This window comes from Bos javanicus, chromosome 2 (genome assembly GCF_032452875.1).
Source record: "Bos javanicus breed banteng chromosome 2, ARS-OSU_banteng_1.0, whole genome shotgun sequence".
Lineage (NCBI taxonomy): Eukaryota > Metazoa > Chordata > Mammalia > Artiodactyla > Bovidae > Bos > Bos javanicus.
This window is the reverse complement of record NC_083869.1, coordinates 88,086,205-88,112,055: the sequence shown is the minus strand read 5'-3', so window position 1 is coordinate 88,112,055 and position 25,851 is coordinate 88,086,205. Positions and strand designations below refer to the sequence as shown.

Genomic DNA, 25,851 nt, shown 5'->3' with positions numbered 1-25,851 from the left:
GCTTTGAGCACTGGAGCAAGCCATTCTGTAATGCGCAAAAATGCATTTGGGATCAAATTATTTTTTGAAAATAGTAATTAAAACCAATTCTTTTCTTAAGTGTGATTTTGTTTTAAAACTGGAAATAAACCACTTGAGGAATATAAAACAAAACCAAACAAAACTTTTGAATCATAATTTATTTACTGTTTTAAAAGTAGAATATCCTAGCAAAAGGTAAAAACGTTATTTAAAATTTCTTATTGTCAAAATTAAACATGCTGGAAAGAATCGCTTACTTCAGTTGAAATAAAGTCAATACAAAAGTTGTGCAGTAAAAAGCTCATGTAATTTGAAACAGAAAAGGCCTTTATTAGGGACAAAACTCAAGTGGTGTGGGGGGGGACCCATTCTGGGCATATATCACAAAATTCCCTAGAATTCTTCCCTTTTAAATGGAAAGAAATTTGTAAAATCTAAACACCCATCTCCAAGCATTCAAAATACATTTCTGGTTATAACTCATAGTATTTGACATTTCCTTCTATGTTAAATGCAATTAAATTTTTTAAAAATTCTTTTGCCCAAAATGATAACTTTCTTCATTATTAAAAATGGTCAAGAGTAAACTCTAACAAAGAAAAAATCAATGAGTTTAAAAGAGTATAGAATCTGAAAACAAACTAGCCACAATGTACATTTAATTGTACTTAATTGTAAACTTTATTTAAATTGCCCTTCTCAGGGGTTTAATAATTTAGAATCAATAGTTCCTTTCAAAACATAATAAAATATTTACACTTTATAAAATATTAACCGATTAACAATACAGCTGTGTTGTTCATAAGAGTGTAACTGAAGTCCCCGTAATCATGCTGTTGACATAAGCCTGTGCGAAGTGATCCTTCGCAAAATGTAAATGAAGATCTTCGGACAGTAGTGTTTATAAAATAGCTCATTAATGACTTAAGATTGAATCGCTCCAACCATTCGCATCATCAGATATAATAATAGTGACGAATCAGACAGGAAAGATCCTGGCTAAACGATTTGCATTTTTTTCCAGAAGTACTGAAGTCCTAATATCACCAATTCTTCTAAGTTCTTGGACATTGATCCGGAGGAGGATTCTGCAGTTCAACACCAAGGTAAGGAAAGAAACAGCATTATTATCGTTGTTAAGGTATTAATAAGAAATGCGCCTTTCCCCATTTTGAAAACGGGCTTAAACTTTGACAGTGGTAGTAGCTGGTTTTTGCAACACCCCCTTCCCATTCTGACTTGATAGTACAGATTTTTAAAAAAGTTTGTCGATCGAACTTACAGTTTTGTTTCTTTGTAGCCCCAAACCTACCACCTCGAGTTGGTTTGCTTGAGCACTTTGTTCCGAACTGTGCGATTTCTCGAACCCTTTCTTTTAGGGAGGTGGGAGGGGGATGAGGTTTGGAGGGGGTAGGAAACCGGGAAAAGAAAACGCAGCCTAAAACTCCCGGTGGCCCCCCAAAGGTTTACTATCCATCTCGCTTCCTTTCTTCGCCCGGCTCCGACCGCCTCCGGGGTCGCCTCGGGCTCCTTTGGAACTCGGTGGGCGGCGACTGGGTGCAGGGTCCTCCGGATTCTGGGCTCTGAGACTTAGGCCGGGGGCAGGTTTCACTTCTGGGACCCTTTCTTTTCCAGTCTCTCCCACCTTCCCGTTCCCTGTTTTTGAGGGGAGGCTGGGTGCATACCGCGCGCCGGTTGGGTGAGGAGAATGGACGGCGACCTAGCTCTGGGTACCCCAGGTTGAAGCGGCTTCCCGCTGCGGGTACACCCGACCAAAATTTCCATTAACAGCCCCCCGAGCGCGTTTCCCGAAAACGAATATAGTTTGGCCCTCTGGCGCCGCCGTAGAGTCAGCGCTTCTTAAGGGGGACCGGCGACTCAGGCGACGAGATGTGGGGGGAGGTCTTGGGGTCCCCAGGGTTAGGAAGGAGAACCAAGGTGTGCGGGAGGACAAGAGGTACCGCCACCTCAGGAGGCTTCACTGGCCTCAAGACGGGAGGGGACGCGTCCACATTTTCCCGCCGCAGGTCGGGACCGCGAGTGTAAGCCGGAGCCCCCAGTGTCTCGCGGGGGCCGCGGCTTCTGCCCACGTGCTTTCTTTAAGGAGGTTCCGCGTCCAAGAGTGATCTTAGGGACAAAAGCGCGGCCAGACACCGGCCTGCTCAGCTAGTGCCGGCGCCACCTTAAATGAACACCGCGGCCAGAGCCGGGCTATGGGCGACTGCGGCCGCGGGAGTCCGCAAAAGTTTGTGGCTCAGTTACGCTTTCGCGAGACCTGCTGGGGACGCCCCCGCACGGCCTCCCCCGGGGTGGGGAGGCCAGGTCCTCGCCGCACAGCTCTAGGGCTGCGCTCACAGCCTAGGGCCCGAGCGGCTTGGGGTCCCAGGAGTCCCAGCCCAACAGCCAGAAGACTGGCAGCCCCACCGCCCTCGCTGCCACCGCGTCACGGCCTGCAGGCGGCCCCGGCTGCGCTGCTCGACATGTCGCCGGCGCTGCGAGAGGTCCAGGGACGTCATCCAGGGATGACCCCCGCCCCGCGCACCCCCTGCAGCCCTCTTCCCTGTGCCACCCGCAGCCCGGCGGGCAGTGCCGGTGCGCCTGCCATTCGGGACACCCGGGCTATTGTTCTGGACCCACGGCCGTGCCAGCTCTGAGCGAGAGGCGGCCTTCCCCGCGCGTGCGGCGGCGCGGCGGGCCCGGACGGCTGGCTCCGCGCTGAGGGGGAGCTCCCAGGCACCGGGAAAAGTTGTTCGGAGGGGCGGAGGCGGTGGGTGGTGGGCGGAGGCGGTGGGTGGGGGAGGCGATAGCCCTCCTATCTCCAAAGTCGAAAGTACTCCGCGTAGTTAGTAGAACCCGGAGCCGAGGCAGCCGCGGTTGCCTCCTGCGCGTGGGTCTGTGCCTTCGCCGGGCGACCAGGCAACCAGTGCTAGTCTCGTCGCCGCCGCAGCCTCCGCGCCGGGACTAGTGCGCCTCTGGGCTGGGCGAGGCGGCCGCGCCCTGGACCCGCCACGAGGAGGAGGAGGAGGAAGAAGAGACCCCGGGCCGCAGCGCCCGCCTTCACCCGGGCGCACCCACCCACCAGCCGCGGCCACCGCCTCGCGCGGCACTCGGTTCCCTGCTATCGGTCCTCCGCCGCCTCGCGCGCGCGCGCGCGGTCCTCGCCACACGGCTCTCCCACCGCCGACTCTCTCTCTCTTCCTTCTTCTCCCTCCTCCCAGCTCTCCACCCTCCCCTCTTCAGTCCCTCAGCCTCCTCTGCAGCCCCGCTGCTGTTGGGTCGCCTGGCTCACAGCGATTGATTGATTGATGTTTAATTTCCTGCCAGGCGGGGCCCCCCTCCCCCCGCAACCTCCCCGGCCCTCCTCCCCGCCCCCCACTCTCCTTCAATGCGTTGGACCAGTCTGGCTCGGGTTTAGATCTCTCCCCCCCAACCCCCATCCCGAAATAACCCAGAGACTTCCCCTACCCCCACCCCAAATTATTATTTTGAAGGCGCTAGATCTGGGGACGGAAAGGGGGAGGGGGAGAAATCGGAAACCGAGGACAACCCAAAAGGACTCACTTTGCCTGATGACTCAACGCAACTAATAATCATCTCCCTCTCACTGTGTCTCCCTCTGCGGCTCGTCAGTGAGTCCGGCTCCGGCTGCTGGCGGCGGCGCCGGCCGAGAGGGGAGAGGCTGGAGGTGACAGCTGCGGCGGCCGCCGCTTTTGCTCCCGCGCGCGGTCCCAGGTCCCTGCGCCTTCTCGATTCTCAGTGGCACCGGCCCTACGGCTTCTTCGGCCGCGCCTCCTCGCGAGCTAGCGGCCCCGCGAAGCTGCAGCCCCGACCCGCCTCCGCCGCCTCCCAGTTCTCAGCCCTTTCTTTCCAGAAAGGGTCTCCTTCCCGAAGGTGTGAAAAGGCTTTTTCAGCCTCCTTCTCTCTTCTCCCCTCCTCCGTCGCCTCCTCCCGCGCTCGCTCGGGTGCCCCTTTAGAGGAGCCCTCCTTTCCCTCTACTCCTCCTCCCTCTTCCCCCCACCCAACCCCCCCATCATCATCATCATCATAACAACCATCATCGCCGCACTAAGAAGACACCCTGACCCAGGACCTTAAACGTTTGGACCTGGGAAAGAGGAAAGGGAAAAGAGTAAAGAGAAAGGAAGACTAGGAGAACACTGCAAAGCATATCACCAGAAACTTTCCACCCTGGATTCTCTACTTTTGCTCCATGGACAGAGCCCCAGCCAGCCAAGTTACAGACAGACTGTGAGCAGTAAGTACTCAGGGCGAAGGCGCCCGCGCCAAGCTCGGGAGTCCGGGGAAGCCCCGGGTCCGGCTAGGTTCCCTCCCCGCGGCTCTCGCTCTCTAGGACAGCGCAGCGGAGGGAGTGCGGGCGCAGCCTTCGCCCTCAGCCCTCGAGCTCAGCCTCCGCATCTCTCGCATCCCTCCTCTCACCTCCCCTTCGCCACCCCCACCTTGTCTCCTCGAGCCGTGGCGACGCGGCTTCTCTCACAACCTGAGCGCCCGCGAGGATTCCCAGCGCACTTTGTTGCGCCGGGTTCCAGCTTCTCCGGGATGTCAGTGACAATGTGAGTGCCTTTTCATCAGGTGTTTCCTCCTGCGTCTCCACCCTCTCAAAAATCCAGGGGTGCGGAGATCTGCGGGCTCTGTGAGGAGCGCGCTGCCAGCCAAGCGACCCAGAAGAAAACTTTGGGAGATTTAAAAATTGGGGTTGATGAAGGCTGCTCCCTCACGCACCTAATAATTCAACTGCTTTTTAATTTTGTATTTTATCCTGAAGAGCTTTTGAAAACAAAACTCAGGATCGGATGAAGATAACGTTCCAAAATAATAATGACTGTAGCCCCCGCCCTTGAGGTGAAGGTTATTCAGAAGATTACTCTGATCAATATCTCCAAGTGTTTTGGAATGCTTATTAATGTGGAATTAGGGTTGATTTTGTGCAAAGTGTGTGTGTGTGTGTCCCAAGACATGCTCGGGAAAGATAAACAGCAGGGATTCAAGGGTCTTTTTGCCAGGCCTTTGCCTACTGCCGGGCGATTCAGAGCGCCTTCATCGTGTGGTTAATTTGTTTTCTTATGGACTTGTGTGCACCCCAACCCCTCCTTGAGTGCGTGCGATGTCTTTTTATGAAGTTCATTTCTTCCGCAACCCTGACCCCTCCTCCCTCCGACAGCAAGGCCGTCGCACCCGAGAATGGGTCATGCCAATCCTGTCCCAATGAATGGATCACTTCTGGGCGCCCCTGGGCGAGGGGCTGGACTTCGTGACCGAGAGCTAACTTCTGGGGAGCAGCAGGGTCGCGGCAACCCAAGTTCTGGGTTTGCTGTGGGCCACCGAGTGTCAGGTTGGGTCCGGTTTCCCCGGCCAACCGATGTTCGGGCCCCTCGGGCAGCGTGGGAGGAAGTTTGGGTGGCTTTGGTGCGGCGCGCTGCCCCACTGGCCTAAACGTCTATCACGTGTGTGAGCGGTTTTCCCTCTTTTTTTTTCTTTCCCTCCCCTTTCCCCCCCGCCCCCTCCTTAGGTCCCTGCGCGTTTTATTGCGACCTGCCGGTGGGAACTTTGTCTCCAAGTCGGAGCAGCATGGAGCGGCGGAGCGAGAGCCCGTGTCTGCGGGACAGCCCCGACCGGCGGAGCGGCAGTCCGGACGTCAAGGGTCCTCCCTCGGCGAAGGTGGCCCGGCTGGAGCAGAACGGCAGCCCCATGGGAGCCCGCGGGAGGCCCAACGGCGCCGTGGCCAAGGCCGTGGGAGGTAACAGCCCGGAGCGGGGAGGCGCGCGCAGCCCGCGGCCGGGGCGATCAAGGCCCGGGTGTCAGGGTTCAGGTTGATTAGGCGCTGTCGCGGTGTAGGGTTACAGGAAGTGAGTTCCAGGTTGCCAAATAATGCCCCCGTCGCCTCTCTTCTGCAACTGGTAGCTTCATCTCGAGTTAAAACAAGAAAGTGGTTTACCCGGAGGGTGGCATTTTTTGGGCACTTTGCCACTATGTGCTGAGGTGTTGGCAGGTTTATGTCACAGCCAGCTAACTGTTTCTAGATTTTCCTAGAGAGCTTTTTAGTGATCTAACTCTTTTGCTTTGCCTCAAGAGTGTCTGTTGTAGGGATGGAGTTTAGGTGCGATCGCTTTTATGGACTAATCTTGAATGCTCAGGTTAGACCAGGAGCAAGGGTGTTGATGTTACTTTATTAGTTAGGACAGTACTTAGAGACAAATGATTAGCAACAGGGAGTATTTCCAGCCACTTTATTTCAAGTGGGAAATAAAGAATCCCTGCGAATCTGTCAGGCCCTTAGAGACTTTAATGCTACCGTTTAAAAAAAAATAAAGTTTAAAGTTATATGCATTTGTAACTTTGTTACGGGATTATATAGCACAACAGGTAAAAATGGTATAGTGATCTTATTGGCTACATGCTGTTTTTCTTTCCAAGAACTTAATATTACTTAAAATCTTTTGCAGTGTTTACTACTTAAACAACCACTTTCTTTTAAAGTGGTTAGGGAAAGTAATTTTATGAAGTAAAGATATGAAAGAAATTTAAACACTATTAAAATATTTTGAGGTTTATAGGACATTTCCTTAGTTGTTTTATACATGTAAATACACAGTTCTACATGGCATGCAGTTTTTTTGTGTGTGTTTGACATAAATTACTAATTAAAAATTTTTTGCTTCTAAAAGTTTTTCCCCCCTAATATTTTCAGTATTAGCCTATTTAATGTTACTCTTTCATTAGCCTGCCTGAAATGAAACAAAACCCTAGGGAAAGTTAGTGATAAGTTCTCCTGCTCTAAATAGCCATTGTGTGTATTTCCAAGTAAAGACTTAATTCGAAATATCCAGTCCCTTTTAAAGAAATTTTATAAACAGACAATGGACAATTTATAAAAGAACAGGCTTTTGGTTTTACTTATTTTATTATTACTATTTCTTGTAGGCATTCAGGATGGTTTGCTTTAGTTCCTTATATTAATCATCTCCCTTGCAAAGTACTCATTTGCTCAATTTTTAAAGCTTTAATAAAATTATTTGGCTATAGATTGTGGGCTTATGTATCTTTCATTTTAGGGACTTGAAGCAAAAGAAAACTTCGTAGTTTTGTGACTCACTTTTTAGAAATAGTGTTTATTAATGTGCTGTCTTGAGACTGAAAGAATAACTTCGGACTTCTGATACCATTTTTTAGTATATGCATACAAGAAAGAAAAATATATAGTGAACATGGTGGGACCAAAGGTGAGATGACATGATAAGTGCTAGTGATGTTGGGTTGAAAAGCTTTTGGAAATCCTTGGAGAGGATGTGTTCTCAAAGTGGCCTTATACATAAGGGAAAAAACCCAAAAAGCCTGGGCTGAAATTTTGGTTTCTTTCTAAACTCCCTAAATTGAAAGAAGTCTCTAAACATTTTAGAATGTAATGATTAACAATTGTACTTTCCTAAAGCAAGTTTTTCTTTCCTTCCTATATCTTACTGAACTGTGAAAGAAACTACTTGATTTTGTTGACCAGGGATACCTTCAGTGTAAAATAACAGTTACTTTTCATATTTTTGTAGGTGATAATTCACATTTGACCACTTACTACAAATTTGATAGAGACAAATATGAAGCCTTGGTGAGAAGTAATAAATTTGTTTCAATAAGCTGGTTTAGTCACTTTTTCTGAGCTTTAACTTAATTTAGTAATATCAAAGATCTCTGCTGCTTCCCAAATTGAAAATAAAAATGACATTATTTTGTCTCAATAAGTACCGTTTATGATATGTAATAGTAAAGTGGATAAAATAGTTTACATAGAGTGGATTTTTAAAGATTTTTTTTTTAAAGATTTTACTCTGTAGAACATAATAGATTGGAAAAATTTTCATTTAGGAAGTTTTAAAATATAACAACTTAGAACATAACATTTCAATAGTGCAAAGTTTTCTTATTGAATGTTAATGATTATTTTGTGGGTTTAAGTTTATATATGGATAGTTTCCAAAAGTACATTGAGATACGTAATTTTACTTCATTATAACTTTTAATCATATATATAGATTGGAGAAAAGCAAAGTGTTTTTAAAAATGCACATTCTAAATTTTAAAAATATTTAAGATAATATTTCTATGTAGTAGTTCTTTTATAATTGAAATGATTGCAGGGGAACATAGAGTATATATAAAGTAGATTATATTTCTATTATCCTACCTCTTCTTGTTTAAATATTCTTTATGAAGCAATATAATAACCCTAGACAACTACAAAAATATTTATAGCTCTGCATCATTTATTACCATTTTCAGATATACTGCAGTCTTGTCAATGTTGTAAAGATGGCTGTAATAATAAATAACAATAATAATAATAAAACAGAGCTCAAAATTTGGGAAGATGTGTTAGTTAATCTTTAGTGATTCTCTTTCTTAAATAGTCTCCCCCTAAAAATAGGGGAAATCATTAAGTTAATTGGCTACTCAATAAAATGGCAGTTTATCTTACTGCTTCTGATAAATAGGTAAATAAATGTTTCTGAATGCGTTGGTTGCCATAATAAATTCTGTTGCTGTCACTACTTTTCTAGAGGGAGAGAGAGTTTGCTGTGTTTTTTGATGAGAACTAAATTTTTTTTTTTTTTCCAAAAGAGAGATCATTTTAGTGTCTGGATTTGACTGGATGAGGTGGTAGAAAGACTATCACAGGATTCTGTTTTAATAGGGGGACTTAGAAGTGTGTTGTTTACAGTGTGGTTAGCTTTAGAAGACTATAAGAAAGTAGATCAATTTTGCTTTGTATTTCTAACACTTTCTAGGCTGTATTTGCTCTTATCTAAGCAGTATGTTTTAAAGCGTGTATGTAATAAAATATAAGTGCTCAGATATATATGACAGTCAGCTTTTATAGAAGGTCCTTAGGAAAAAAAAGGCTAATATCTCTTTAAAAAACATATGAAGGCTGGGAGAGAGTTTAGAGCAAGCAAGAGCACCACGGTGTTGACAGCTTTATATCCCTGCTGGGTAACATTCACTTACTAGAATTGGCGTCCCCTCTCAGCTAGTAATTCACTCCATAAGGATTTTGAAAAAGGGTGATTAATGGTGGGGAAATTTATATTCGTGAAATTGTTGATTAAAACTTACAGATCTATTTGAAGACTTAGAAAAAGAAAAGATTATTAAGGATGATGAATATAAGAATCAGATGATCCTTTACCACCATTAGCATAAGTACCTAAAATGTTCAGCTGTATGCAATGCTTCAGCCACGAAACCTACAGCATAAAATGAAAGTGATGCCAATCAAGTTTCCCGAGGAAGCAAGGCATTCTGCTTTCCTCCTGGACTGCTGAAAGGCACTGGCCAGTTGTGCCTTAATAGCAATAAATTACTGTGCTTCATTCATTGTTAACACAAGCATTTTCATTTTTTAATGTTTGGCTTAAAGAAGAACTTTCAGACAGCTTTATTTAAACTGAATGAACAGCGCTAGAGTATACCAGATGGTGTATTTGCTGATAGGAGGCATTAAACATCAGAAATCTTTTTGATATTTTCCATTTTCCTTTGAATTTTGATGATTTTTTTGTTTTGTTTTGGTGTTAAATGTTCTAGAGTTCAAAGGAAAATGTTTAAACACTAGGAATATCTTGCTTTTTTTTTTTTGAAAAAAAATTAGCTTTGGGGGGGAAAAATTAGTTTTTAAAACAACCATTTAATTTTGGTGAAGAATTGTCTATTGAAGTTATAACTCTTGGACCCCAAGTAGACCTTTTCTTCTTGCTACCGGTCAGCCCTTTTAAGAACACAACTGTCTTGTTGGAAGGGGGAAAATATCATTATGCAATACATGCTGATGTACTCAAATTGGGAAGCAAATGTGATCATGATTGTGGGGCAGGGCCTCATTTAGAGCTGAACACTGTCTACAGTGTTAATTATCTGCATGTGGAACATTTCCTTTTCGATTAAAAGAAATGCACTTCAAGTCAGGTGTAGCCACCATAGGAGCACTTATAGAGAGACATTTTACATTTTGAAAGGAGTGCAGATATGAAAGAGTATAGATACTGACTTATAGACATGTATAAAATACTTAGAAATTTGAAACAGATTGTCAACATAGGCAAAATGGAGAAAACTCATTAAATTCTTTGTAACTAAGGATATACAACACCATTATGCTTGTGGGGAAGACTCATGTTATTACTTTAGAAGTGAAAAGATTGTATTTCCCTCTTCTATTCCATTTTTTTTTTTTTTAAGGGTTTAAGTTCTTCTAAATAGAATGAACTTAGGCTTTGGGGTCATCCAACAGTCTTGTATGTCCTCTGTAGTTTTGCTGAGGTAGAAAAATAGCCCTCTCTAAAGTGTTTTCTGTCCTTGGGCTGTTATTAAAATAAAGATATACTTGGTTAAAAAAAAATATATGCAATGAAACATACACATTAAACAGAACATAGGGTATCCGCCCCTCAAAGTCCTGAGCATAATTTGATGTTTCGAGTAGTTTTGGAAGCCTTATATTCCATTAGTAGAAACCCACTGACCATTATATATTCAAAATCATCTGAATGAAATATGTGTATGTGTGTGTATTGAAACTGCATAGATATCCCTTAAAGCATCTGTTTTTTAACCCCTGCGGACAATAGGTAATATCCTCTTTCTCCAGGGGGTTGTGACTGAGTATCAGTCTGTACATACTACATATCCTGTGTTAATTCTTCTCCCCTTGTGTGAATGTATGTATATATTTTGCCTACCTATCTGTAGGGAAGGAAACAGACTAATTATAATTTATTAAACATCTAAGAAAATTAATTTTGAGTTATTTTTAAAATGTGGAAATCAGTTTTATTCCAGGCAAGACATAGTAATTATTTGGTGTATCTGACAAGGCAAATCTGGTAAGCAGTCAAACTTGGTGGTACTACTTTGATAATTTAAAACTCTTTTTTTTTTCTTTTTTATGATTTAGTGCAGAGACAGTTAATATGATATATAAAAAAACACAAATTGACAGAGTTAGATGAATTTCAAATTATTTTCTTTGGTCTTTTAAGGGTTTTTAAGTTTCTATTGAGATAATAATGACAATTTCTCATCATTAAAAAAGTTTCTTGTAACTAGTAATCTCATATTAGGTGCAAAAAAAATATGTACATAGTTTTTTATTTAACTTGTTATTTTGTATTGGAGTGTAGCGATTAACAATGTTGTGATAGTTTCAGGTGAACAGTGAAGGGACTCAGCCATATGTATACATGCAAAAAGTATGTACGTAGTTTGCTTTATTTCAGGAAGCCAAACTTTATCTGACATAGCATGTAAATAAATAAAATGTTATTTATACTTTTATCTAATAAGTAGGCTTTTTAAAAAACTTGCATAACTAATGTGTGGTCACATAGTAGTTTTACTATCTTCCTTACATGAATGCTGAGATACAATGGCATTTTGGAACGTATTTAAGGATGGAGCATTTGACAAAAGTTGTATGTGTAACAGTTTGTCAGTGAAAAGTGACAAGTGGGAAATGACAAATGAAATGTTGGCATCATCACTCTTTATTTTGATAAAAATGTCTCAATTTGCAGTGATATAATACTGTTTCATATTATTTCATGAGTTGTGTGAGATGCATAACGGGAATTTAGATTTTGTGAACGGAAAATTAGCAGCCCAAACTCTCTTTTCTGAAGCTTTGGCAGCAAGTTCCCCCTCCCCCCCAACTCCCCAAGAATAAGAACAGCAGTGAAATGTTGGATCTAACCCATACATTTTAACTCATTATTTTTTGGAAAAAAGGAAAGAAAGAAAGGAAGGAGGGTGGGGAGAGAGAAAGAGAGAAAAGAAAAGAAAGAGGGAAAGAACTGAAAATGGTTTCAAGTAGGAGACCTTTATGTTTAGCTCAAAAATGAAGAAGAGAGTTTGCCTTTTGTTTTCTTTATAATGACTTAAAAATGAATGGTTTCCTTCTGCTGACTTTGATTGTATTGGAGCTTTCTCACTTCCAATCACCACTGCTCTCCAGCATTAATTTAGGATGTCAATATGGAGAGCCGTGGATTCCTTTTATTTTAAAGTGCAGTAGAGGTTTGGAAATGTCTATGTGTTAAAAATGGATTTTTATATACAAAGGATTCATTATCCTACTACTTACGGGTAATGTGATAGATGCTTCAAAGTCAAAGTAGACCGCCCCTGAGTGGAAGTGAAGTATGAGTTAAAACAAAAGCCAGTTAAGGACTCACACATTTCCAAAAAAGTATAGATGTGGCCTCTATAGTGTGTTATTTTCTATATTTCTGAATTCAGTGATCAACCAAACATTTATTTTCTTCTTTTACATGAAACAAGCCCCACAAGGACTTTATGTTACAAAGTATTTATGTAAAAATGATCTGTGATGGAGTTTTCAAAGTCATGGGACTCCATCTATACATATAATTTTTTTTTTGTTTTCAATTGACACAGTTATTGTGCTGTTTGATAGCAAATGATTTAAAAATTGTGGTGAAATCAGTATAACTAAGAGGCAGTGAAAGGCTACATCAGAAATTGTTTCTGCAACTTTTGCTTCTCATTTGCAGTTTTTAATTATTTCAGATTTTTAATTAACCAGCTAAAAATGACCTAATATAGAGTAAATGTGCTGTAGATGTATAATTATGATGATTAGGTTTTTGGTTATATTTTTCCATTCTTAATTGATGTGTATATCTTTAAAAATATTAAAAATAAGCTTGTGAATATGATAGTTATTAGTTGACAAATGCTTAAAATGGAAAAAAAAATCCTTAATAGAAATTTCCAGAATTTGAACTTTGCAATAAAGTTATGAGCAAATTATGAGAGTCTTATATTGTACTACAGTCCATGGGGTCGCAAAGAGTCGGACACGACTGAGTGACTTCACTTCACTTTCTATATTGTACTAGGAATGTTCTTTATATGTGTTTAGGACACATTAGGATAATAAAACTGTCTGGGGGATGTATAGTTCAATTTTGATTGCTCTCGGTATTATTACTACTTGCTAGTGTGTAAGACAGATTAGTTTCTACCCTTAACTAGTTGCCTTATCACTGGAATGAAGTTCGGTTAGCACAGTGGGCTGTTCAACTATAGCATAACATAACAAAAAAGATTTTTAAAAAGTTAAGGAGAAATGCTGCAAGCTACTGTATATGAAAAGGGGTGCATTTCACACCAGAGTAACTTTTTGGTGCTTACTGATGGTTGCATGGTTATTGAAATGTGCACAGTAGCTCTGTGACTTTGTTTTATTGAAGACTTGCACAGATATGAACAAAATTAATAGAGACTCTGGTTAGAGAAATTGTTTTTCAGAGCACTAAGATCTGACAGAAGTGATTTGCATCTTTCATAGAAACAATTTTAATTTCATAATATTAAGCACAGATATCTTCTTATTTCTTTAAAAAATATTTTTTACTTCTTAAAAACAATTTGGCTAGAAAGCAAGTGTATCTGTTCTTTCATAACTGGATAAGATTGATTTTCAAATTTCCTGATTATTCCCCATATTAAAATTGTTTATTTTTATTGTGCTTGTTCCAGTTATTTGTATATGCATATAAGAAAAGGAAAAACTGATAGCTTACTAGGAAAATACATTCATATCAAAACTCTTAAAATAGCAATGTTTTCAAAATATTATTATTATTTTTGGTTAACAGAACAAGAACTTTCTTTATTCATAACCCAAAGATGCTAACAGAGCAGCATGATAAATGTCTCTTTAAGTGTCGTAGTAAAAGAAAATGACTTGCTTTCTGAGGCAGTGGAGAGTTTATGTTGTTTTGGACCCATTTCCCAAGCAGTGATCGAAAACAGATTACAATAACAATTATACAGTCAGAAGATGCAATATCCATTTCTGCTTTAATTGAGTGAAAGAATAATAAAAACATCATTAAGAAAAATGAGGTGGACCTGTCATACAATGTACCAATTTTTAGTCTTGGAGAAGATGCAGAAAAACTGAAGTGCTTTTCACTTACTTTGCTGTGTTTACTAGCTAAATTCTGTTTTGGGGAGAGACTGTTTGGTTCTCACTATGCCCTGGGAAGTTCCGAGAGGAGCTCCTGGGTGTAGTTGCTCAGGAGACATGGAAAGTGCTTATTGGTTTGTCTTCATACACAGTTGAAGATGGGGAATCACAATTTCTTATATTCTACCTGCAGGAGTAACTGCCTTCTCTCTTTCTCTCTCCCTCCCTCTTTTTCACCTGTGTAAATGGAAGTAAACAGTAATGAATGTTTCTCTTGTTACAAAGCCCTGCAAAGTAAGGGTTAGGTGTGGTCCCTGGGCCTGCTGCTCTTCCTCCTCTGGCTGATGGAAGAACAGCCAAGATGGGGGGGAGAGAGTTGAAGATGAATAATGAACACCCTTATTTTTTCTTGGCATATGTGGCATTGTGGGGGGACCCCAAGTTTCCACACAGACGTATCACCAGACATTCACATAGGTGATATACACTGTCCTCTGAGATGCATAGGCTTTGGCTGCTGTCTGCAATCTTTGGAACCATTGAATTGATAATCCTTCACACTGCTGAGCCCTCATTCCCCAGGGCAGCGCTTTCAGCAACTTGGAATGAGCTGACTGGCAGCCGCTGAAATCGGTGGCTACTGTTGTTTCACTGTAGGCTGTATTTCTTACTCTGTTCATAGAATTGCGTGTGCTTGGAAACTTGGGTGATGACAGTAGAGTTAGCCCAAACAGGGGAGTTAACCCCTGTCGTGTGGATACTAAAACCACAAATGAGGTTGGTCATCAGAGCAGCTGGAGCCCAAGGTTGGACTCAGTTGACAGAGTTAGAGGAGACTATTTCTTTGGTTTGTAGCTAAGAGTTTTCTTGGGTTCAATCTTTAAAAACCTTTCTGAGAGTAACAAAATGAAAGGAATAAGATAGGCAGTAAACCCTTCCTGGTGGAGGTCTCATAATCCCAGAACTGTCCAAAGCATAATCCCTTTCAGACTGGAATTTATGTCATACAGCTCAAAAAGCTTCTTTTTTTTCTTTTTTAAAAAATTTCAGTTTAGAGAGTCTAGTTAATGGTGCTTTCATTAAAATACTTTTGTCAGCAAAAGGTTTTTCAGTTTTAACATTTACATAACCTAACATCATTGACGAATGCCACGAGCTTTAAGGGTCTATTAGTGGTTCCATTTTTTCTGGGCTTTATAATTTAAACCTAAACATTAATTCTGGGTGGAACTTGGCATAATGTCTTTTTGCCTTGGAGGGAATTTTTGTTGTACAATAAAAAAAAAAAAAACTGTTTTTTTTTTCATCAGTCACCTTCTCCATGTCTCCCCTCCCCTAAGTAAATAGCAGTTAAATAGTCAAGGTTTTAAAAGGGCTTATTTAAATCAAAAAAAGAAGTGATTATTTTAGGTGAATTTAACAATTTTCCATTAGTTCATGTTGCAAACTAGTGCTTTTGATATTAACAAAAAAGATCTGTGAGGTTGATAATTCAGAGAAAATATTTTTCCTTTCTTTCTCTCATACTGAAGTCATGTGACAAGTTTTTTTAAAAAAAATATATTTGAGGACTCTTGAAACTTACAAATCACTTACGTGTCTTCTTTATTAGAAGCTGAAAGACTTAAAAAATTCTCTATGTTGCCTGAAATGATAACATTGACTAGAAGGAAAGAAGTTGGGATCTCATTGTTAAGTAATAAAGGAATGACATTTCCCCAGTATTATTTTGGAAAGTAAACTTCAACTAGGTTTCTTAAAATGATCTCTTTAATATATTATACGAATACTATGTTAAAGTTGAGTTATCATAGAAATCTGGTAACAAGGTGTTTGTGAAATTAAGAAACAAGAGAGGAAACTGCGATGATTAGTTTGTCATGATCTGCAAACGAGAAAGGGTTCAGAATGCTAGTGAGGATGCATGCCTGGAAGTAGCTCATGGAGGAGAGTGAGGCTAAACCAGAGTTCTCCTGAAGCTTTGCCAGCTTTCAGCTCACCAGGGTCCATTCAGATAAGATTTTGTCCTGTAGCCTTGGAAGATGTGGTACTAGAGGAATGAACATCCTTTGTTATTTAGGGGGTATAAGAGGAGCAAATTGTTCACTGAAAGGCAAGTTATTACTCATTTAAGACTCAAGTAAAGGCACTTGATAACAATGAACAAGGTGATCCTGATTTTCTTTTTTCTTCTCAGATGAATCTCCAGTTAACATTCAGCATGACTTACTCTATTTACAGGTCCATTCATATAGTGAGTTTGAGCCTTCAGCACATTTTTACGGCTAACTTATCACCCCTCACCCCTCAACTGGAGCTTACTATTGAAAGTCTGCCAATGCCGTCACAAATGGTTGTTAGTTCCCAAGAGACTTGGAGGAGAAAAAGAGCTGAAGGAGAATGCTGTGCCCTTAGTGAGAGCCATTTTGCTGCACACGTGTTTTTTTGCCGCCATGGTGAAACTGTCTAGGCGCCGACCTTCATATTCAGGATTGATACCGCACGCTCTCCTGTGAAAATGTATAGAATTCCAATTAGCCCAGGGTCAGAGTATAAATGTACCTCTTTTTATACTGTTCCAAGTGGTTAGTGGAAAACAAACTGCAAAGTAATTCCCTCAGCCCCCCAATAAAAAGATTTATAGCAAAATAATTCTCAGCCGGATAGTGGGACTGTTGTAGGTTTGCGTTTGATATTTCTAAGACTGAAATACAGTCCGTGTACCCAAACTAAGCATTTATTGTAAACAAGTTAACTGCCGAGAGCTTATATTCTGTCAAACATAATTATATTGAAGATTGATGTATAGCTTGAAAGCGAGTTAGAGGGAGACAGTTCTTTTCAAGCCAGGAAGGCTTCTGAGATGCAGCTCTTTGCTTCCTTTGATGTGAGTCAGTGAAGTCGTCTTTCTCACAGCCAGCCTCTCATGTATATAATAAACACAGGCTTGCTCTCTGAAAACATATCTGATTGTCGATCCTACTCCTGCTAGCAAAGTAAAGAAATGAACCCATCTTCATGGAACCTGTTAGGTAGAGTTTCTTTTGTCATCTTTATCCAGATCTGCATAGCGGTGGCGCTGAGATAGTCTCTGTCAGTATGGCAGGCAAGTGAGGAGTGTACCCACAAGCCTATACCTAAACCTGCGCCTCTGAATTAACCTCCAAAACAACCCCTTTCTCCTTTAAGGCTGATTTCAAAACAGAGCCTTTGACTTGTCTTTCTGGTAGTTTGTTTTGAGCCCGTGAGATGAGAACTATTTTAAAATTGTGGCCTCTCAAGGGACAGGGAGAAACTACATTAATATGCTTCATGTTGTGGCTCAGAAATTGTTCTTGAGTTAAATAACTTGTGAACTCAGGGAATCTAGAAAGAATGAAATCTTTTTGAAGTTGGGATATTCCATATCTGGGATTAACCCCAATCTAAAATAGTGCAGTGGTCTCCCAGGGTTTTTGTGCTTTAAGAAAGGTAGAAACATATATATTTTCTTTAGGATAAAGGTTTATGACTTTTTTTTTTTCCAGGAGACAAATCACTTTGGGCTTTTGTGACACTTTTCAAAGATAGTTAAAAATGGAATTACATTCATCCTATGATTGGGTGATATCCTTTCGATAACATCAAGAATGAGGTTAAGAGTTTCAGTATATTTACATTCAGGAGCTGAAATAGTCTCTTTGGTTTTATAATATCAAATTTAATATTGCCTTTGGGAAATGATGTAAATTATAAAGAGATGTCTTAGAATCATAAAATGAAAAACAATATCCTAGTTTTTTCTGTTTTGTTTTTCTTATTTAAGTAACTACTATAAATTACACAGGTACATATATGCTTAAAATACGTTGTGTGGGAAGTATTCCATCAGTGGGGACCTGAGTTTCCCCAGTCTGTATGCTGGGTTTTATTAACTTCATTTCAGTCACAATAATAATATCCTATGTACTGCAATCTAGAGAGCTCAGTGTCCCCTTAGGGAACTGCAGAATACACAGTATGATTTTGGCTTTCTTGCTCTCCCCTCCTGTTCTTTTCTTTTTTACCTCCCAGTGTTAGCCATTTCAAGGACCTGGTTGCTATTACATCTCAGTGGAGGCATTTGTTAGGTACAAGAATGAGAATGGCTTTTAGTGGTTGGGAAAGGATGGTAATGGCTGCCTGTCTGTTTAAGCTTGGCTTTGTGAAATTTGCATTCATTTCACAGTGACGATCTTTATACACTTATTAAATATCTGTATATGTTTTGCTATTTGAACCCTAAACATAGATATAGGGCAGCAGGATTTTTTTCTTGTAAGGGAGAAAGCCTTTTATTTCTCACTATAAAAACTTTACCTTTTCAGGTTTTCATTTGATAAAAATCTCTCCACTCTAGTATGATTTCCTTTGGGGCTTTGCACTAGTGTTTGATCTCAATTTTTAATAATTTTGGTGAGTTAAACTCCCCAAAGAAAACATGCTTGTGCTCTGGAATATTCCCGCTAGAAATCTGGGTAGTCTTGTCTTATTGAGAGCCAAGTGCTTGATTCCTTTATTAATTCCTTGCTAGAGAACCTCAGTATAGTTAGCTTTCCTTAACACTACACTGGAGAAATTAATCAAGGGTTTTTTAACGGTTAAATTAGATAAAATAACATTTAGGCAGAGCTCAAAACCTGTGATGACGAAGCAAATGTTAGTTTGCTAACAAAGATAAATTTTACTGATTCCTTTTTTCATTCCTGGGGCTCTGAGTTGCAAATAGCTTTTCCAGAGAGGATAATAAGAATGAAGGGAGCGACAAATACATCTCTAGTTCAATACTATTTAAAAAAATTACCTTCCCAGAAACCTCCAGAATAAGATTTTACTAAATGGAGGACGGAGATCCTGATGTTAATGAGTTGTGGCTCAGATGGTAAAGCGTCTGCCTGCAATGCGGGAGACCTGGGTTCGATTCCTGGGTCGGGAAGATCCCCTGGAGAAGGAAATGGCAATCCACTCCAGCAGTCTTGCCTGGAAAATCCCATGAACGGAGGGGCCTGATAGGCTACAGTCCATGGGGTCGAAAAGAGTCGGACGCGACTGAGAAACTTCACTTTCACTTTCACAGTCATTTTAACATGTCCTTGAGTCTCAAGACTTACTAGTATATGCATTTCTAACCCAGTATGAAAAGAACCTGAAGAATTTAGTTTTGAGCTGGGGGGTCCTCACACAGTGTGCCATATGTTTGAACTCTTCTGTGATACACAAACTTGCATATTTGACTTTTTTTCTTTTCTTAAATTTTGTTTTGATTCTGGGATCGGTAAACATTTTATCTCTCTGTAGTTACTACACTTAGAAAAGATGCTGCTGTCCTTCAGTGCAGGACGTGGGTAGGACTGCAGATAAGATGCCCTCCGGGCTCTAGGGTGTGTACAGTCACAGGGCAAGGTGCTGTGAGCCAGCAGAGTCCTGTGCCAGTCGACTGGAATGCCTTTGTGGTGATAAAAACAATTTCTGTCGGCAGTGGTCGTGCAGGCCCCCGTGATCTGGAAAACATGGAGTAAGTTCACTCCTGGATCCATGTGTGTGGATCCTTTCCTAGAAAATGTTCCTTGTCTGCTGATGCTGAATGCCACGCAGTAGGGCCAAAGTGATGTGGACCAGTTAGATGGCTGAGGAGTCATGGGGTTTCCAGAACCGACACTGCCTATTAATGGTGGTTATTAATGTTTGGATGCAATTAGCATTTTGCTAAAATGAACAAACATTTCTCTTGGGTCTGCTGCAGGTCAGTCTGGGGGTGGAAGAGGGAGTGGAAGGGTGAGGACTTATCTAAGACGGGTCCATGTTGGAGAAGGAAATGGCCAGCCTCTCGTTCACTGTAACTGGACATTCCTGACATCTAGGAATTTAGTTCCTTGGATCAGGCTTGCTGTGGCTGTGTTCCCAGGTGGAGCTCAGAAGTTTTGGTTTAGATGAGCAGTTACACTGTGCCTCCTGCATGCCTATGAAGTCCTGTTTTGCAGACAGCCAGGCCAAGTTGATCCTGCCACCGCATTTCTGGAACTGAAGTGTATCGAGAGACCTGGAGTTTTCCTTTAGCCTTCAGATCTGATTTCAGGTTGAATTGTGGCCTCTCAGTTTGGGGACAGGCCTGGAATCAGAGATCTGGAAGACCAGAAAACTCATCTCCCTTCTCTACCACTTTAAACCCAATATGAGCCTTTGAGGTGATAAGTGAGAGGACCAGAGCTTACTTGGCCAGCCCTACCCCTGGCCTATTTTTTGTTCTTATCTTCCAAAGTTAAGATCTGCCCCAAGGGCTATAAAGTAGTATCTGGTTTTACTAGAGAGAATTCTGAAAATAAAATACTTCTTGATAGTCTTACCTTCTCCTCACCTCCACACAGAGAAAGTGGCACCAATGAGCTTTATAGGTAAAACTTTACTTGGAGGTCTAATTCTGAATTCTAAGCAACTGGGTCATGGATGAACAGGTCATGCCCTTAGAGTAATTATTTTGCCTTCCCCATAATTGTAGGAATGACTGGTCTTCTACCTGTGAACGACCAGGACTTTCAGCTGTCCCATCTCTATCTTGCCTCCTGTTTCCTCTTCGGGAAGTGTTAAAAACAATACCAACAGCAAAAACAAATAAATTGATCCTTCTAAGAATCTGTAGTTGACAAGCAAAAGAGAGGAACTTTGGAAAGTGGAGCAGTTTAGGGGAGCCTAGAGGACCTCTGTGCCACCTATAGGTGGCTCATTTGCCCCCAGATGATTTTACTTGCCCTCCTAATACTGGTTTCCAAGGTGACACTAGTCATAAAGAATCCACCTGCTAATGCAGGAGATGCAAGAGAAGTGGGTTCAATTTCTGGGTCTGGAAGATCCCCTGGAGGAGGGCATGGCAACCCACTCCAGTATTCTTGCCCCAAGAATCCCATGGACAGAGAAGCCTGGAGGGCTACAGTCCATAGCGTTGCAAAGAGTCAGAGATGACTGAAGCAATTTAGCACTCACACATGTTCGTAGCATGCACACTAATACTGGTGAAAACATGTTTTTCTTTATTACCTTACCTGAAGATCTTTCCACTGGAAGTTAATATGGGCTACAGTGTACTTCTTTAACAATGAAAATGTATCTGAGGAGATTAAGAGACTACCAAACCAAACTACTTCAAACTGTAAAGTGTTGCATCTTTTTATCTATTAATCTCTTTGGAATTTCAGCTCCTGGGGGAGTGGGCAGCTGGAGTGGAATGTGGAGCCTGGGGCCATCAGAGCTCAGGAGGTTGGTCCCTGGGAGTTGAGAGTAGGAGCAGAAAAGAGGGGAATAGGGAAGACACCCTTGATCCATTTTGAAATTTTTCCTGGGACCCCAACAAGGTGGTGCAGGACACCCTCATCCTTTCTGTTTCTGGTTGCAGTTCTTGGCACTCAAACGTGCCTTTATTGTTTCAGGGTGGAAGGAAGAATCTAGAGGTTAAAATTGGCGAGATTGTGTGTGCTTGTGCCTATGTGAGAAACAGAGACAGAGAGGGGGAGGATATGAGGTTTTAGAGCAAGTAAACAGTAGTTTTGTGTTTCTGGTAAATTTGCAGTAAGAAAAGATAGTTGCCCCCACTCCCACCCGCCTTCCCAGTCCTCTGGAAGCCTCTGTGTTGTTCAGTTAGTTTCCCTGGTAGAATTTGTTTCAGTGTTTCTGCGGATCTGTGATTTATTGATTGTGGTAGTTGCTGAGGGTGATGCTTTACTCCTGGCTCAGTTTTATACAAGGAACAGATACAGATGCAAGGCTCTGCCCTAAAGCCTTTGTGATCTTCAATTAGCCCAGGGGCCTTCTCAGGTAATAGAACCTGATCTACTGCTGCCCCCAGGGAAGGGAGAAGGCCCTGTGGCTGCCTTTCTTCTGGAAAAGGATGGTTTCAGGAGCTCTTTGAAAGAGGGGAGGAAAAAGGCTGGCCTCCTATCATCTCAGACTGGCTCCTGTCATTCAGGGGGCAGGTTTAGGAATGAGGGTGGATCTAGCAGGTGAAGGGGCTGAGGAGGAGCCTGGAGCCTCTGCTCACCCACACTGGAGAAGGACACATTTTGTGAGCCTTTCTTTGTGAGTGACTGTGTTCGGTTTCTCCTCTGCACCCATGTCAATACCCTGACATGCAGTAGGCTATTGAAAGTTGAAGTGAAGTCTCTCAGTCGTGTCTGACTCTCTGCGACACCATGGACTGTAGCCTACCAGGCTCCTCAGTCCATGGAATTTTCCAGGCAAGAGTACTGGAGTCGGTTGCCATTTCCTTCTCCAGGGGATCTTCCCAACCCAGGGATCGAATCCGGGTCTCCCACACTGCAGGCAGACGCGTTACTGTTCACTTACAAATGACATGGGTTACCCACTTGGGACACCACAAGTGGTGAAGGGTCCTTTACTGAAAGGTCACACATTTATATTTCTGTGGGTGTGGGTTTTGGAGTGTTGTTTTTTGACACCTCCCCCGCCACCGACACCCCCCCCCCCCCCGCCGCCGCCCCAGGAATGCTGTGTGCCTGAGATTTAAAGTTGGCTAACTGGAACTGCTTTATTCTTGCTTCTCTTGGTTTCTTTGGACATCGTTCTTAATTTTCCTGTAGTTTCAGCTTCTTCGTTTATCAGATGAGAGTAATAATAACCCTTTCACAGGGTAAACAGGGAAGAAACAAAGGTAAGAATTTAAGTCAGAGTACTCGATGAGTTAGGAGTTGCCCTGCAGATGAGAGTGTCATTTTGTGTCCCAGCTGTCCCAGAAGACACTAGAATCCTGCTCTAGACCTCTGCCTCTGGACCTTTCATCTTTCACTGTTAGATCCAGCACATTAAACGGTACTTTTTCCTCACATTTATCTCTGTATCTTGTCATTTCCTGAGCACTTTAGATTTTGTTCTCTGAAATGAAGCGAAGACAAAAAAAAGTCTTTCTTTTATTAAAGAAGTTGGACTAATATAGTTAGAAGTGAAACAATAACCTACAATTTGTTCAATGAAACAGGGAAGATATCACGTTAGATATTGGAGTTTAACCAAGAGTACATCTGTCCTCAAGTCTCTTAAGATCTGGAACACAGAGGAGAGATAAGTGACAATGACACAATTGTCCTGCTAATCAGGTTGTGGTGTATTTATCCTGGGTCAGAAAAACCATTGTATATGTTGGTATTTGGCAGATTGCTTAGAGCAGCTTTGTCTGATCGAAATGTAATAAAAGCCGCATGTATAATTTTAAATTTCTTGTAGCTTCTTTAAAAAAAAAAAAAACGGTTAAAGAAACAGATGAAATTAATTTTAATAATACATTTTGTTTAACTCAGTATATCCAAAATATTATTTCTATATTCAATTAATAAGAATAATTTTTTGAGTTAAATATAATTATTTTTTATTTTTTGATATTAAATTGTTGACACTGAGTGTGTATGTGTCACACGGCACATCTCAGCTCAGGACTAGTCAGCATTCAGTTGCTCCGTCACCGCATGTGGCTAGTGGCTCCTGTAAGGCAGTTTTAGCATATTAAAGTGAAAGTGAAAGTGAAGTCACTCAGTCGTGTCCGACTCTTTGCAACCCTATGGCCTGTAGCCTACCAGGCTTCTCGGTCCATGGGATTTTCCAGGCTAGAATACTGGAGTGGATCACCATTTCCTTCTCCAGGAGATCTTCCCGACCCAGGGATTGAACCCGGTCTCCCTCATTGTAGGCTGAGCCACCAGGGAAGTCCTTCGCATATTAAGTATGGTGCTTTTAACACTTTCACCCTTTTGCTGTGGGGCATGGTGAACATGTTAAGCCTTTAAGCATCTTAATTAGGCCATTCAGTAATTACTGGTATGATTTTCATTCTGAAGAAATGCTTTTCAGGAAGTATCTTGAGCCTTGATGGTGGACCCTGAAAAAAATTATTGGTCTCTTTTTTTCCTCTGTGAAGTGGTATTAATACTGATTTTGAAAAAAGAAAACCAAATGGATTTCATTATTGGAGGGCTATTTGTCAGACCACTTAACTATGTTACATTGTTTAATTCTCACACCATTCTTGGACGTAGATATTATTATTTACATTTTAGCTAGGAGGAATTTAGCTGAGAGGTCAAACAAATAACTCCAACAGGTTAGTAATGATAGTGGCAGGACTTCACTCCATCCTGGCTCTCAGCAGCCTTCTCCCCACATGTCTGTGTTTGCAGGGCTGTGGTGCTGAAGATCAGGTTAACTCTTTATAATGATGCACACTTCCTCGGAAATCATGTCATGATGAAAATGGCAATTTGAGCATCGTAACTAAGAACAATTGGGAAAATGCATTTTTCTATAGAGAGAGTCCCATTGCTTATTTTACGTCTCTGACAACAGAATTAGCCATTTATCCCAATTTGTCAGAAGAGCCCTTAATTTCTAGCAAATGGCTAGGGCTGTGTGCCTGTCCTCTAGATTAAGCCACTTGCTTACCTCCTGCAATTATAAAAGGCTTAGCGAGGCTTATAATCAAAAGGTTCAAAGTTCTCTACTTGATCATCTGGAGATGGTCTGTGCTATAATAAAAGAAAAATAATGCCATAAGCTTTAGGTATAGGGTGAGGACAACAGTGTCTTTATTTTTCTTCTTGATCATTTCTAAATTTTGTTATGAATGCATCTTAGTTTTACATTGCTATTTTTATTTTATTGGGACTTTTAATTCTTCCCATTTTTATTTTTTGAAGTGCTTGTCACATGCTCTCACTATCCTTTCATCTGTTGTCACTTTTTTTTTTCTCTTTTGCCTGGAGCAAATGGGGTGATCAAATGAATAAATATATATATTTTTTGATATATATATCTACTCATCCTTTCATAGTTTTCTTTCCTAGGAATTTGCTGTTTTTAAATGTATACCTTAATTTTCTTCTTCCCTGCATTTGACCGCAGTTGTACTGTTTTACTGGTTTTCGTTTCTCTTGTCATTGTCACTAGTAACTGCATCTATTTTTCTGCCTTCCTCTTCTTTTGTAAAAATTGCATTTCAGTGTAAAGATTTTATCATTATTTTGATTGATCTAATTCTACTAAAAGGGTACATTTTTTCTAGTGGTTAAATATAACCTGTTTATGATAGCTTTTAGTATTACATGTATATGTGCTTTTAGAACAGATTCTGTTATCATATACTTCTGATTAATACTGTTTTGTTTTATAAATGTCCTTTTTTTTTTTTTTCTTCTTTTTTTGAAAGTAGGTGATGCCTGTGAGGAACAGGTACTTGCTTTTTGGTTGTGAGCTGTTATTGCTGTCATGTCAGATAACAATTTGCTTCCTTTAGTCACTGAAATAAAATATTTAGGAAATATTTTGATCATTGACATTTTCAAAAAATAAATCTCTACGTGGTATAAATCTTTGTGCTTTAGTATTGTAGTTCATCTCTAACTCATGAGCTCTTAATATTATTAAAAAATTACTGGGTCTTAAGTTTTTTCAGGTGACCATCTACTTGAGGAAGATTTATGTTTGCTAAAGCAATGGCTGCATGATAGGTTATGGAGCAACTGGATTCATTTAAAGGTCTTATCTGTGATTTCCAGATGTGTGACACTTAGATGTTGACATTAGGAACTGCCCATGGATTTTCAGCATTGAAACTTATGTACACACAGGTATTAGTGATGAAGTAGCTTATGGCACCACTGACTACATGGCTGTATGTGTGCATATACTTAAATCATTAAAAATAGAAATCAACCTGCTTCCTTGAACAAAGATCATTTACCAGTATGTAAGAGTTAAAAGGTCTAAATGGAGGCTACTCGGTGCTGGTAAGGGCTCTCGTGAATCGGTCCTATAACATG

General features: G+C 41.2%; 1 protein-coding gene across 2 annotated transcripts in view; it reads left to right on the top strand.

Annotated features, from left to right (window-relative positions):
• Positions 1–961: 961 nt before the first annotated feature.
• Positions 962–25,851, top strand: part of SATB2 (SATB homeobox 2) — a 203,190-nt gene continuing 178,300 nt past the window's right edge. Inside the window, exons 1-2 of one of the 2 annotated variants that reach the window (XM_061380931.1) lie at positions 962–1,127; positions 5,549–5,776. In XM_061380931.1, the coding sequence (XP_061236915.1) occupies positions 5,608–5,776 (169 nt within the window). In that variant the 5' untranslated portion in view covers positions 962–1,127; positions 5,549–5,607. Of the gene's footprint in view, positions 1,128–3,825; positions 4,277–5,548; positions 5,777–25,851 lie in introns of those variants that run through there. The other variant, XM_061380924.1, reaches the window with a different exon arrangement.